At 42.9% G+C, this 13307-nt stretch overlaps 1 protein-coding gene across 3 annotated transcripts in view; it reads left to right on the top strand.

Annotated features, from left to right (window-relative positions):
- LOC102452248 (cytosolic phospholipase A2 epsilon) overlaps nt 1-13307 on the top strand; it is a 43212-nt gene that overhangs the window by 16657 nt on the left and 13248 nt on the right. For 2 of the 3 annotated variants that reach the window (XM_075927201.1, XM_006130365.4), the window contains exons 8-14: nt 587-662; nt 3243-3412; nt 4410-4505; nt 5101-5138; nt 8240-8375; nt 11747-11883; nt 12701-12926. In XM_075927201.1, coding sequence (XP_075783316.1) covers nt 587-662; nt 3243-3412; nt 4410-4505; nt 5101-5138; nt 8240-8375; nt 11747-11883; nt 12701-12926 — 879 coding nt within the window. The remainder of the gene's footprint in view (nt 1-586; nt 663-3242; nt 3413-4409; nt 4506-5100; nt 5139-8239; nt 8376-11746; nt 11884-12700; nt 12927-13307) is intronic. The other variant, XM_014577146.3, reaches the window with a different exon arrangement.

Here is a 13307-nt window from a genome sequence, read left to right as displayed (position 1 = left end):
ATGGTTTTATATGGAGGCAATAAGAAATTATTTTATTCTCTATCCCCTTTTTAATGATTCCTAGCATTCTGTTTGCTTTTTTGACTGCCACTGCACATTGAATGGATTTGTTCAGAGAACTATCCACAATAATTCCAAGATCTCTCTCTACAGTAGTTGTAGCTAAATTAGTCCCTATCATGTTGTATGTATAGTTGGGATTATTTTTTCAAATATGCATTACTTTACATTTATCAACATGAAATTTCATTTGCCATTTTGTTGCCCAATCACTTAGTTTGATGAGATCTTTTTGAAGCTCTTCACGGTCTGCTTTGGTCTTAACTACCTTGAGCAGTTTAGTATCATCTCCGAATTAGATCTTTCACCTGAGGATTAGATAGGACTCTCTTAAGAGCCTGTTAATGTTACTATTTAGTCTGCCAGAGAAATAATTGGAAAAGAATGCAAAGCACTTAGACCCACTGATCAAGCACAGTGCCCCCAATCTTTACTACTTTGACAGGAAAATAATGGGCTGAAGAGGTAAGTCTCCCTCTGTGATATTTTCTGTTAGTAATTATCTTATTGGTCATGTTTGTTACAGTCTCGTGAAATGTCCTGCTTGGAAGTTCAGGTGGATAGGAGAAGGTGGAAGAAGAAGAAGAAAATGCATTCTACAAGTGAGGTCATTGGTTCATTAACTAGCAGTTATAGTCTTTATAACAGCAACTAAAAAATGCATTATTCATGTTATGAATTACACTGACAGCATCTATAATTGTTAAAATCCCACTGCCTTAAAGCAACATTAAGCCTGACACCTCTCCTAGCCCTGCATAGTGTACAGTCATTTACACCAGTGCAAAATCTATATAAAATGCAACAAAATCTGAATGGTAGCATTTGCACACACTTTGCACTGATGTAATGATTATGCAAGGTGCACGACAATTGGGAATCAGGTTCTTGGAATTCAGATTTATGATTTCACTAGTAACTTCAACTCTAGCCCCTTCCCATGTGCTCTGCAACAAGGCTTTCATTGCATAATCACACCAAATATACATAAAATAAATGCTCCATTTGCTTATCCTAAATTTTGTAAGATATATACATGATTTGGCAAATTACATAATATGTCACAGGCCCATTTTTATGTGAGCATCACTATGTAATGAGAAGTTTTCTTGTACATCAAGGGTACGTCTAGACTACAAGCCTCTTTTGAAAGAGGCTTTTTCGAAAGAGCATCTAGACAGCAACCAGTATTTTTGAAAAAGAGAGCCTCTTTTCTGAAAGAGAGCACCCAGGCAGTCTGTTTCTGTTCAATAACATCTTTTTTTGAAAGAGCACTTTCGAAAAAAGGCGTTATTCCTTGTAAAATGAGGTTTTCCACAGTCGAAAAAACTGCCGCATTCTTTCAATTTAATTTCAAAAGAACACGGCAGCAGTCTAGAAGCAGGTGACATTAAAAAAAAAAGGCCACTTTTTTTGAAAAAACTCTGTAGTTCTGACACACCCATAGTGTGTGCAGGAATAGCAGCGTTAACTTTCATGTGGGAAAGAAACAACTAAACTTCCTGATTTTTGTGATGAATAACATAGGCATAATATCACTTTCCTTAATATAAATTCCTTTATTTTTATTTACTTTGAACAATTACAACATAAAATCTGTGTCCATCATTACTTCTTGCCTTGGTGCATGTGAGGGGCTGAGGTAATGATGGTAAAGTAGCTTTACGATGCCTTTGTACACATATAACTTCAAGAGGCTGGTTTGGTTCCTCGTGTTAGATGAATCTCAGGGCTGCTCTAATTTATGTCAGCAATTATGACTCTCATCAACTTATACACTGGCTGGGAATTGGACACAAGACCCCTACTGTACACCAGTGGCATATGCAAAAATAATCTCCAGTTTCCCGGTTTGATTTTCTTACTGACTGGACTAATTAACTTCTTTACACCTCTTTGTGCTGATTGAGTATCACAAAGGGGTTGTACCACTGGCATCAATTTGGCCTAGTATCTATGAAGTGACTAAAACAGACAAAGAGAGATTCATGTGGTCTGTTTGTTCTTCTAAACCAAGTTATTTGGCTATTGTGGGGTGTGACGGGGCATCGCTGCCCCGCACTCCAAACCCCTCGGCAGATGCCCTGTTTGCAGGGTGAGGAGTCTGGTACTGGCCCTGCACACGGTGCTCGTGCACCATGCAACAGCCTCGCACCGCGAGGGCAGCAGCAAATGCAAGCCGCATCGTGTGAAAAGGGGGGGAGGAGGATGGAGGCACACAACGTGACACAGTGTGGGCACGCCGCAAAATAGCCTCACTCTGCTAGGACAACGGTGAAAGCGAGCCGTGGCATGCAGAAAAGGAGGGGCGGGGTGAGGAGTACGGAATACGTGGTGACCTGGTCACACCAGATGTGACATCAGGTGAAGCAGGGGAGTGGGGGATTTAAAAAGCAGATGGGAGAGGTCCTGGGGAGAGAGGAGTGAGAAGGGAAAGGAGAGAGGAAGGTAGGACGGTGGCTGCGGGGAAGCAAAGGGAACTTCAACTTGGCAGAAGCATTGCCACCAAAGTTTCTTGGTGGGAGACTGTGAGAGTGGGGAGAGGAAGCAGCCCAGGGCAGGGCAACCGTTTAAAGCCTGTGGGCTGACGCGTTTCGCCAAGGAGCCCGTCAGCCGGACAGGACCAGAAAGAGTGCCTGTCTTTAGGGCCCTGGGCTGGGGCCCGTGAGTGTGGGCGGGCTCAGGCCCCCCTCTCCGCATCATCAGAAGCTGCCAGTACTGGTGACTGGGAATTTGGAACTGACGCTCCTGGAGTGGGGCAATTGTCAATAGAGTGAATCTACGTAGGAGAAACTGTTGCGAGAGCTTCATAAATGGGACCAAAAAGGGAAAAGTGGCCAGGGCAAAGGACTGACAAGTGTTCTTGTTGAGGCAAACAGTAGACACCCAAGCAGGGCTCAGTCACATGGGGTCAAATCCTTCTGAGCAGATGCATCCTACATCATTTGGGCTATGATACAGTCATGTACATTTGCTGTGGGAGTAAATTCACGGCATCCCAAAGCTAAGGAGTGTTAAGATCTAGGTTTCATGTTCAGTCCATTGTAAGGACAATGGTTTTGGTGCCAATCCATCTCGATAGGGTTTTTTTTTGGGGGGGGGAGGGGCTGGAGAGAAAGGAGGGTATATTTTATAGGCTTTGGTAAAGGTTTTGGTTTCTTTTTTTTTTCTCCATTCCTTAGAGCATGAACTGACATTTACAGTGAAAGGATCCTTTGAAGGAACCCATAGCCTTTCATTGTGCTGTGACTCCAGCTGTCATCTTACAGATCCCGTCCTGTTCCACTACGCCAAGTATAGCCAGCCACAACTGGATATTACAGTCCCGAAGATGAAGACACTTCCCAGCTTTGTACGTTATAATTGAACATTGATTAGAATAATATAGACAACAATGAGTACGCCGGTAGCACTTTAGGCCATGTCTACACTACAGATAACATCGAAGCCACCACAGTCAATCTTCTGGGGTTCAACTTAGTGTATCTAATGAAAACACGTTAATTGGAACTGAGAGGGTGCTCCTGTTGATGCCGGTAGTCCTGCTTCTATGAGGAGAAAGGGAAGCCGAAGGGAATGTGTGCTCCTTTTGACTTCCTGCAGTGCAAAGCTATGCAATTGACATAGCTGAAGTTGCATATATTAGGCTACGTCTAGACTACATGCCTCTGTCGCCAGAGGCATGTAGATTAGGCTACCAGGCATAGGAAAATGAAGCGGAGATTTAAATAATCACCGCTTCATTTAAATTTACATGGCTGCCATGCTGAGCCGACAAGCAGGTGATCAGCTGTTTGTCGGCTCAGCGCGATAGTCTGGACGCGCGGGTGTCGACATCAAAGGCATTTGTCGACCACCCAGGTATGCCTCCTGGAATGAGGTTTACCTGGGTGGTCGACAAATGCCTTTGATGTCGACACCCGCGCGTCCAGACTACCGTGCTGAGCCGACAAACAGCTGATTGGCTCAGCGCGGCAGCCATGTAAATTTAAATGAAGCGGCGATTATTTAAATCGCCGCTTCATTTTCCTATGCCTGGAAGCCTAATCTACATGCCTCTGGCGACAGAGGCATGTAGTCTAGACGTAGCCTTAATTTGAATTTATCCCCTATTACGGGCCAGCCCTTATAGAGTAACAAATATATGTATAGTATCATAAGCTTTCACTCATGATACTATGTATATATTTTTGTTAGTCTATGAGGTGCTCCGGGAGTACTGATTGTATTTTAAGTTACAGACTAACACTGTTGCCTACTGAGACTTACAGATAACATAAATCTACCTTTATTTGGGAGAGGGCAACAAAAGTGTACTTCTTTTAATAAAAACCCTTGTTTCTTTTCAGTGTGCTTGTATGTCATGTACAGCAGAAATAAACAGAACTGGCCCCCTGACTGTCCCACTGAATTTACTTCCCTTTGATCAAGAAGTAATAGATGAGGTAAGTTGTTTGTTTTTTCTGGTTCCTCCCAGAGAAACAAACTATTGTATTACTAACTATTTGTATTACATACACTCAACAAGCAAGAGGTCCTAGAGCAATTCTAAGTTATTTGAAAACCCAGTGGGTACCATTCTGTCCTAAACCCTAACAGGTAGGCCAAATCCTCAGTTGGGCCGTACTCTAGCACCAACATGATGCTTCACATTTTTGCTTCTGGTACTCCTGGCAGCCTGTCCAGAGCTTAATAATGGCCTTTCCACTGGCACCTGAGGCTGCATTGCTGCCCATCTCCCATTCATTTGTGTATTCCCTAATTTGCAACAGAGCTTTTCCTGCTCCATCATACAACAATGTGATGAGGCAGGTGATAGATGATACAGATAAGGTCTTAACTTGGCAAATTGGTGCATTTGTCTGATAAAACAAGGAACCGCTTTCTACAAATGTTCTTGAGGCCATATTTATGTTACCCAAATTACTATGGTTCAGGGATTTGTGAGAGTTTGATCATGAATGGCATTGTCAGCAAGGGGAGGAAGGAAGGCTGCAAAAATACCTCAGCATTTATTATATTTACATTTCTCATTTTCAGCACAGAAAATTTGACCTACACTTTAAGACAAAACACTGGTATGATACCTCTACTATAAGTAAGATTAATCTACCATAAGTATTTCTTTCTCGGGTCTTTGGATTCTGATGGATGGTGGCAAACTTCTACTCTTTTTTTTCCCCTGGGGAAAGATGTGCTTATAGCATAACTTTTTGCCATGTGTTGATCTCAGATGAAGACTATGTAATAAATACACCCAGTGCTGTCAACATTTAATGAGACCTGTAGAATAAATATGGCATGAGAAGTGTTATCAATAGCTATTTTTGAAATCCGTACATATAAGGTGAGATTCTGTGTTGCCAGGGCTTGTGAGGAGTTCCTTGGAAGAAAGCCTTATGGATGCTTAATGTATCCTCCACCAGCTAAAACCTGAGGTCTTAGAGCGCCTTGCCACTCTGTGCCTTTTACTTGGCATCAAGGGCTAGAAGACGAGACCTCATCCTTACTGCCAATCCATTGTCCTCTGAGCACTGCAATCCAGTGAACACCCTTATGCCACTATGTACAGTGAAATCCCTTACATAGCCATGACCTAAGACAGCAGTGTGATGATAAAAGAGTTATCAAATAACTTATAAATCTGTCAAATTACTTATGAAATGTAAATCCAATTAAAACTGTACATAGTAGAGTAGTGGTGCTAGTCAACACACTTGGGTCCAATAGCTGGGTCTGGTCCTCTACACGCAACATTTGGAAAAAACACATCATTGCCCAGTTATTTGCAGTGTAGATTCTCAGGATGTAAAATCCTACCTACCCTTGAAGCCACCTACCCTTGAAGCTCTAATATTTAAATCGATGTCATTGTCTGTTAGACCTCAATGTATTACAGTTATTCTTAAAAAGACTCTTTCATTCTGACATCATAATTTTAGCGATTTATACATCTCTGGAAATTGTTCTTGTCCAGTTCTTGATCCTCACTCTAATAAATGGGAAACAGGTATCCAAAGAGACTTGGAAAATTTCAGTTTCTACCTAATCTTTGATGCGCAGGGAAAGTAGGACAGCACTATCAACATGTGCACAGAAAACAAATACAAGACCAGAGCATCTGGTCGGTACAGGATACCCACAAATTGAAATAAATGTACTTGTGCATATTTAAATGATTAGTCAGAGAGGTAAATACAAATATATACTTGCCTGTGTTACTTTTAAACCAAAGAAATGTAACACATTATAAATCTGTTAATTCTGATTGTAGCTAAGATTTAAACTACAAAAAAAATTCAGAAAATTCAAATATTGGTGTTCACAGCAGCTGTGATTTATCCTCTTGCATAAATATTGCATTTTATATTTGTCATTATGTGTATGTGTGTTTGTATACATTTCATATATATAAATACAATGAAAGTGTATCTGCTTCAATTAAATCAGGGTATGTCTACACTACCCCGCTAGTTCGAACTAGCGGGGTAATGTATGCATACCGAACTTGCTAATGAAGCCCGGGATTTGAATTTCCCGGGCTTCATTAGCATAAAGCCGGCGCCGCCATTTTTAAAAGCCGGCTAGTGCGAACCCCGTGCCGCGCGGCTACACGCGGCACGGGCTAGATAGTTCGAACTACGTAGCCATTCCGAACTATCTGTACTCCTGGAACGAGGAGTACAGATAGTTCAGAATGGCTACGTAGTTCGAACTATCTAGCCCGTGCCGCGTGTAGCCGCGCGGCACGGGGTTCGCACTAGCCGGCTTTTAAAAATGGCGGCGCCGGCTTTATGCTAATGAAGCCCGGGAAATTCAAATCCCGGGCTTCATTAGCAAGTTCGGTATGCATACATTACCCCGCTAGTTCGAACTAGCGGGGTAGTGTAGACATACCCTCATTGCTCTGGGATGGATTTGTGATGAGGGGCTCAGTATGCAGTGCACACACACAAACAATATGGACAAATGATGGCCGTTACTTAAATATTTCTCTTATTGTCCTTTTTTCAATATTTTCAAAGCAGCTTCCAAAACTTGTGATCATTATACATAAGAGTTCACCCAAATTCACAGACCCATGCAAGCCCATGGAGTTACCCCTCTTGCAGGTGCAAATTGGTGTTTCTAAATATTTTGAAGATGCAATATAGAAGCCCTCTTGAAAATATGACCCTCTATCTTTAACTTTGCCCTTGGAGGTACAAGTTTCCAATTGTTACTTGCAGCAACTATCTTTAGACATTTTGGATAATAAAAAAGTATCCTAATGTCACTCAGAGCAGACAGACACTTTTGTTTTGGAAACAGAATAAAATTTTACAGGACTCTGCACATGTCTGTCTCTCTTGTCTCAGAGTTCACTGGAATATTTACTCAATGTTGCTTTTTTGGAAAATAAAATGAAAGTGTACCTGCTTCATCTAAATCATTGCTCTGAGGTGGAGCTGTAAGGGGGAGTTCAGAATGCAGGCTGTCATGGGGAGACAGAACTACCTCAGCCCTCTATCACCAGAGCAGCTTGGGGCCAGGTGAGAAGCACCCCTCCATCACTGCTGCAGCTTTAGTGGGTACAGCTGGGGGAGCGGTGGATGTCTCCTGGCTGGGGCAGGCCCAGGTTCATCTGCCCCGTGCGCTCCCCAGCCTGAGTGAGGAATGAGGCAAACTGTGCACTTTTCCCTTGCTCCACGATGAAGAGAAACTGTCAGCAATGTTCCTGTACCAATTGGGGGTGAGGAGTAGAGTTTCAGACCCCAACCCTCCCTAAAGGTCATCCTGGGAGTGGGGAGCTTGGCGCTGGAGGAGTCCCAGAAGGGAGGTTCACACCCTCAGACAGCTCCTTTCACCTGCTTGGGGGGTTCTGTCTCTTTTCGGTTTGGTTTTCTGAGAAACAATCTCCTTCCAGGTAGATCCCATTTTCCTGGCACAACCAAACCCTGATCTTGCTTTAAGTTATGATAAGAGGAAGTGGCTTACCAAATTTGGTGGTCCTAGCTCTTACCATTTAGGAGGAGTTTTTGAAGAGACAGAAAGACAAAGTCTCTCAAATATATAATAGATTAATTTGTCCATAGTTGTAGTAATGGATTTTCTGTTTATGAAGTGTATATAATTGAATTTGTATGGTACATTTTGAGATTATAAGTTGTAATGTATAATAGTTGTGCCTGTATTCTAGCTGGGAAGACCTAGATGTGCGTTTAGGGTTTGATCTGTGTGTGGAAGAACAGGATTTTCTGCAGAAAAGGAAAAAGGTGGTTGCTGCTGCTCTGAAAAAGGTTCTCCAGCTAGAGGATGACCTGCAGGATGATGAGGTACATGGGGTAGAATTCTTCCCACCCTTCTCACAGGGGCATGTCAGTCAAGGGGGTGCCAAAAATGTGGCATCTTGTTCCCCATTTTATTTCTCACAATCTCTAGACAGCCAGGAATTTTACATTCAAGAAATGGATGATTTTCCCTTTTAGGAAGGAAATGAGTGACCACAGACAACATTAATAAAATCCTTTTACTTATATATTCAGTTCCAAAAGATTGTTGCTTTAATACGTGGGTGGCCAGTAGCCTAGGCAACAGAAGGCTTTGCCTTCCCAAACCACCAGCTGGGTCCCAACCCACACTCTGCCACCAGAATATCTACCACAGGTGTTCTAAGGACAGGGTGTTGCTGCACCAGTGCCCACCCTCCCCGTGCTTCTGGCCATGGAGAATGGAGCTGCCTGCCCTCCTCCCCCGCATGTTCTCTTTGGGAAGGCTGAGCCCACATACCCGCTTGCTCCCCTTCCCATTGTGGGGGGTGCAAGGAGGTGACTTGGCTTCTGTGAGTGATAGGGCTCCAGCAGAGGGGAGGAGGCGTGGGGGGGGGGGGGCCTTTCCTCTCCCAGCCCTACCCTCACCAACTGCCCATGCTTTAATAGACATTAAATACCAGCACAGTTTAGGTCCATGTTCTGAGAATAACAGCTAAATCTTTCTCGGAACAAGCCTTCCTCTCAGCCAGCCTATTGCAGACGGACTCAGAACTTCTGTAACTCAGGCCATATCTATGCTGCAAACTTCTGCTGACTCTAGTTACATTGGCACATTACTACTGTAGTTAGTATATTGCTTGTGCACAAACATACTTGGATTCTTGTGTTGGACTTGTGTTGATATAGAGTATGGTGCACCATGGGTTAGTATCTGTGCAACTCACCACCATCAAGCACACTTCTTTGGGGACGTTTTGGCAATGCAAGAGTTGCACAGGGTAATTGGGAGCATGGGGTGAACTTCCCCATTTGCAGCTGTCTATATCCCATAATCTGTATTCAATGGTTTTTTAAATACCACAACTCCACACCATACTCTTGCTGGCTGCCATCTCTGACAGAAGCATAGAGCCAACACAGCTTGGCAGTCTGCACTATTGTCTCGAACATTGCACACACAGGGCACTTGTTCCTGCAGTATTTGCAGAGCTGCAAGCAGAACTGAACAAGTGGAGAATATGATGATTTCTTTGCAGGCACTAGCCCCATGGGTGCTCTGGGGCTGGAGCACCCACAGAGAAAAGATAGTGGGTGCTCAGCACCCACCTCCAGCCAAGCTCCCTTCTCTGCCACCTCTCCCCAGCACCTCTTGCCCACTGGTGGTCCTTCTGATCGACTCCTCCTTCTTCCTCCCAACATCTCCTGCCTGCCACAAAGAGCTGTTTCATGGCATGCAGGAGGCTTCAGGAAAGAAGGGGAAAAGTGGGGATGGGGCACGCTTGGGAAAGAGGTGGGGCATAGGTTTCAGGGAAGTGGTGGAGTGGGGGTGAGGTCTGGGAGGAGAGGACGCTGAGCATCTCCTGGCTAGAGGGGATTTCTTGGAGGACAAATTGCTGTGGAACACAGTGAGAACCAATTCAAGTTGTTGGTGGCATTTATGGCACAATTGCACATAGTGAAGCACCACTTCTGGCCCAGTAAACAAGAACTGACTGGTTAAAGTGCTCTCTTGTTGACATAGCATGTCTTCACGAGAAGCACTATAGCAGCACAGATGCATCAATGTAGCAGGCTAGCATAGACTTGCCCTGTGATTGTCCTTACAGTCCCCTGGTGCCAAATGGAACATTGAGGCAGGCTCTAGGGAAGTCCTGATATTGAGTTCTCACAGGCCTTCAGAAGGAGGCAAGCCCAGGATTGTTGAACTACCTGGCCCACCAATGCCTGCATCATCTGTGGTTGCTGCCTGAGAAGCCCTGTTATGTTCTGGTGTGTCTCCCTGTCCTTTTCCTTCTGCGATTCCTGGGTCTTTCTCCTCTCCATTCATTCCTTCTCCAGTCTGTCTGCAATGTTCAGTGTCTACTCTATGTGCTCACAATCTAAAGCAGCACTGGCTTGCAGGATCTCACTAAATGCATCATCCCGAATCCTCTTCTTTCTCCTCTTTATCTGGCTCACGTGTTCCACAAGTGTGGGGAGAAAGGCCCTGAAGGCTGCAGTGGCACCAGCTGTAGATAAAACACACAGAGGTACCATTGTCAGTCTATTCATAATTGAAAGTGAAACTTAAGATGCTGAATTCGCTGCCCTTGTTCCCCTAAATTTTTAATCACAGAAGTTCTCACGTCTGTTTGGGATTACTTGGGCACAGTGGCAGTCACAGCACTGGGCCTGGAGAGTATGGCCTGCCAAAGACGGAGAAACTGAGAAGGGAATTGCTTGGTTACCTTAATCTAGTAGAATGGGCACTGTCACTAAATACTGGCATCAAGTACCGCATGCGGTGATGATTTGAGCTGACATCTTATTCCTGAGAGCACAAAGGCAGAGAGCGCACAACTGCTGATGGTTCCCAAAGCTGCCTGGGCCAGTATGCTGTGAGTCTGTGCTGCAGTGGTATGTGCTGAAGTTATCACTGAGTGGCGTGTGAGAGTCCTACCTTGGAGAAAGAAACAAAGTAGCCTTCCCTAGAGAGTTTTGACAGTGGAATGCAGAGTATCTCCAAGAGAGTTTCTACCCTGTAACTGAAAATTTATCTGCACATTTACTTGAGGTTCTGTCTCCTGCGTTAAGCTCATCCATGCTTGACTGGTTGGACTGTGGTGAACTAAAAAATAGGTCATGGTTTGCTGTGCAGCTGGACTCCCTCAGACTCTCCCTCTTCTTCCTCATCCATCATTTCTTCTGCCTTCTTGTTCACAGCCTGTGACTCAGCCTTCTTGGAGATATATATGGTGCTGTGGGAAGTAATGGTGAGGTCTCTACCGAGTATGGCTTGCAGATCTTTGTAAAAGCAGTAGGTCTGTTGCACAACAGAATGATTGTTGACCTCCACTTTTGGTGTGCCTGCCACAGCTATTGTAGTCCTTCTCCTGCATCCCCTGAGCAGTCTGCTCAGATATTGATGTTTCTGTGGCTAGTTTGGAGCTTTGCCTGCACAGCCTCTTGTCTCAACAGGCCCAGGAGGTCCAATACTTTCTGTCTTCTCTAGGCAAGAGCACAATCTGGAGCATGGTCAGCTGGGCAGTTGTACTCAACAGAAAACCCAGAGCAATTCCAGTTACTCCTATGTAGCATGGTTAATTCAGATCATGTCTCTGCTTACAAACTGATCTTAACCTTTTCTTTTTACCATTTAATCAGGGCATGAATTTAATATAATTTAATATAAACCAGATGATTATTTTGCATTCAATTTTTTTTTCATTAAACAGGTACCAGTGGTGGCAATCATGACAACAGGTGGTGGTACGAGAGCATTGACAGCAATGTATGCTCACCTGTTGAGTATCCAGAAGTTGAATGTCTTGGACTGTATTTCATACATCACTGGTTTATCAGGCACAACATGGTAAGGAGGAACAAAGAAAATAATAAGTAGTCTCCACAGTGGTGAAATGTTTATTAGTCTCCAAATAATTATGCATGTGCTCATTGTAACATGGTTTTAAAATATCTAATTCTTACTACTTGTATATTAGGGAATCCATAATTGTTTATGATGCAAATATTTTTTGTTTTGGTATATTTGAAAATTATGGAATTACTTAGACTTCTTTATAAAAAATTAAAAATATTCCTGTAGGTGTAAATATGGTGACTACACACTGACACATGCACACCAACAAAAGGGTTTGAGCTACAGTTGGTTTGAAAATTTTTGATGAAATATTGTCAATATCAAAAATATTCATAGGAATGTGTCAATTTCAACAAAAAAAATTGCAACTGAAAATTGTTTATATGTATTAGTTTGACTTTTTATTTTGTTTTATTTCACTAACAAATTAACTTACTCAAAACCAAGGGCAAGTCACCTAGTTTTGGAGTGGCTTACCAATCAAATCTTGAATTAGGCTTCCAAGCTGTTTGCTGAAATTCAATAATCTTTTGGCAAACCTAGGTAGAGTGTCAAACAAGTCTTGGCTCACTTAAGGGACATTTTATTAAACTTAGCTATTTCACTTAAATTTAGAGATTTCAGTTAATTTTATTTATATTTCACAGCGATGTTTGGTTTCATTCAAACCCAGAAGAAACATCAAGGTGTAAACTAACCTACCTAGTCTGAAATCAAGAAATATTGCTCAACACTCTAAGTCAAAACTTGAGCATTTCACAGAGTTCTAATTCTGAACCTCATGTTTTCCTTATAATCTTTTCCCCAGGACAATGTCAAATTTATATGAAGATCCTGACTGGTCTCAGAAGGATCTGGAAGTATCATTGAGTGACATTCAGAAACATGTAATCAAAAACAAGTTTTTGGCTTGTTTTTCCATGGATCGTCTGAAATACTATGTAAAGGAGCTACACCAGCGAAAACAAGAGGGGCACAATATATGTTTTACAGATCTCTGGGGACTCATTATTGAAGCCATGTTCCATGATGGGGTACTATAGAACTATTTCTCTTTTCAGAGTCTTCCTCTAAGTAGCTCATCTTCTGACAGTAGAAGTGAGGATCAACTGTTAACCCTATTGGGATATGCCCGCTCAACAAGGCTGCGGAGTTACCCACACAAATAAGTTTTATTTCTTGATTGCATCATGAATATATTAAAATAAAATGAGACCTGCTCAAAACACAGGAAAGAAACCTCACCGCCATGGAAATTCTGGAAAATCCAAAATTCTGTTTTAAGAGAAGGTTACTCAAAATGCCTTAAAAAACCCATATGCATATTGAGATTGCCTTGACAATGGGCATGCTACAAGTGGAGCTGGGATCAAGCATGTGGAGGAAATTCAAAATTGTTTGCTCAAGGGGTTCCA

The sequence above is a fragment of the Pelodiscus sinensis genome, chromosome 4 (assembly GCF_049634645.1).
Source record: "Pelodiscus sinensis isolate JC-2024 chromosome 4, ASM4963464v1, whole genome shotgun sequence".
Classification (NCBI taxonomy): domain Eukaryota; kingdom Metazoa; phylum Chordata; order Testudines; family Trionychidae; genus Pelodiscus; species Pelodiscus sinensis.
The sequence above is the reverse complement of the archived record's forward strand: the minus strand, read 5'-3'. Positions and strand labels throughout refer to the sequence as shown.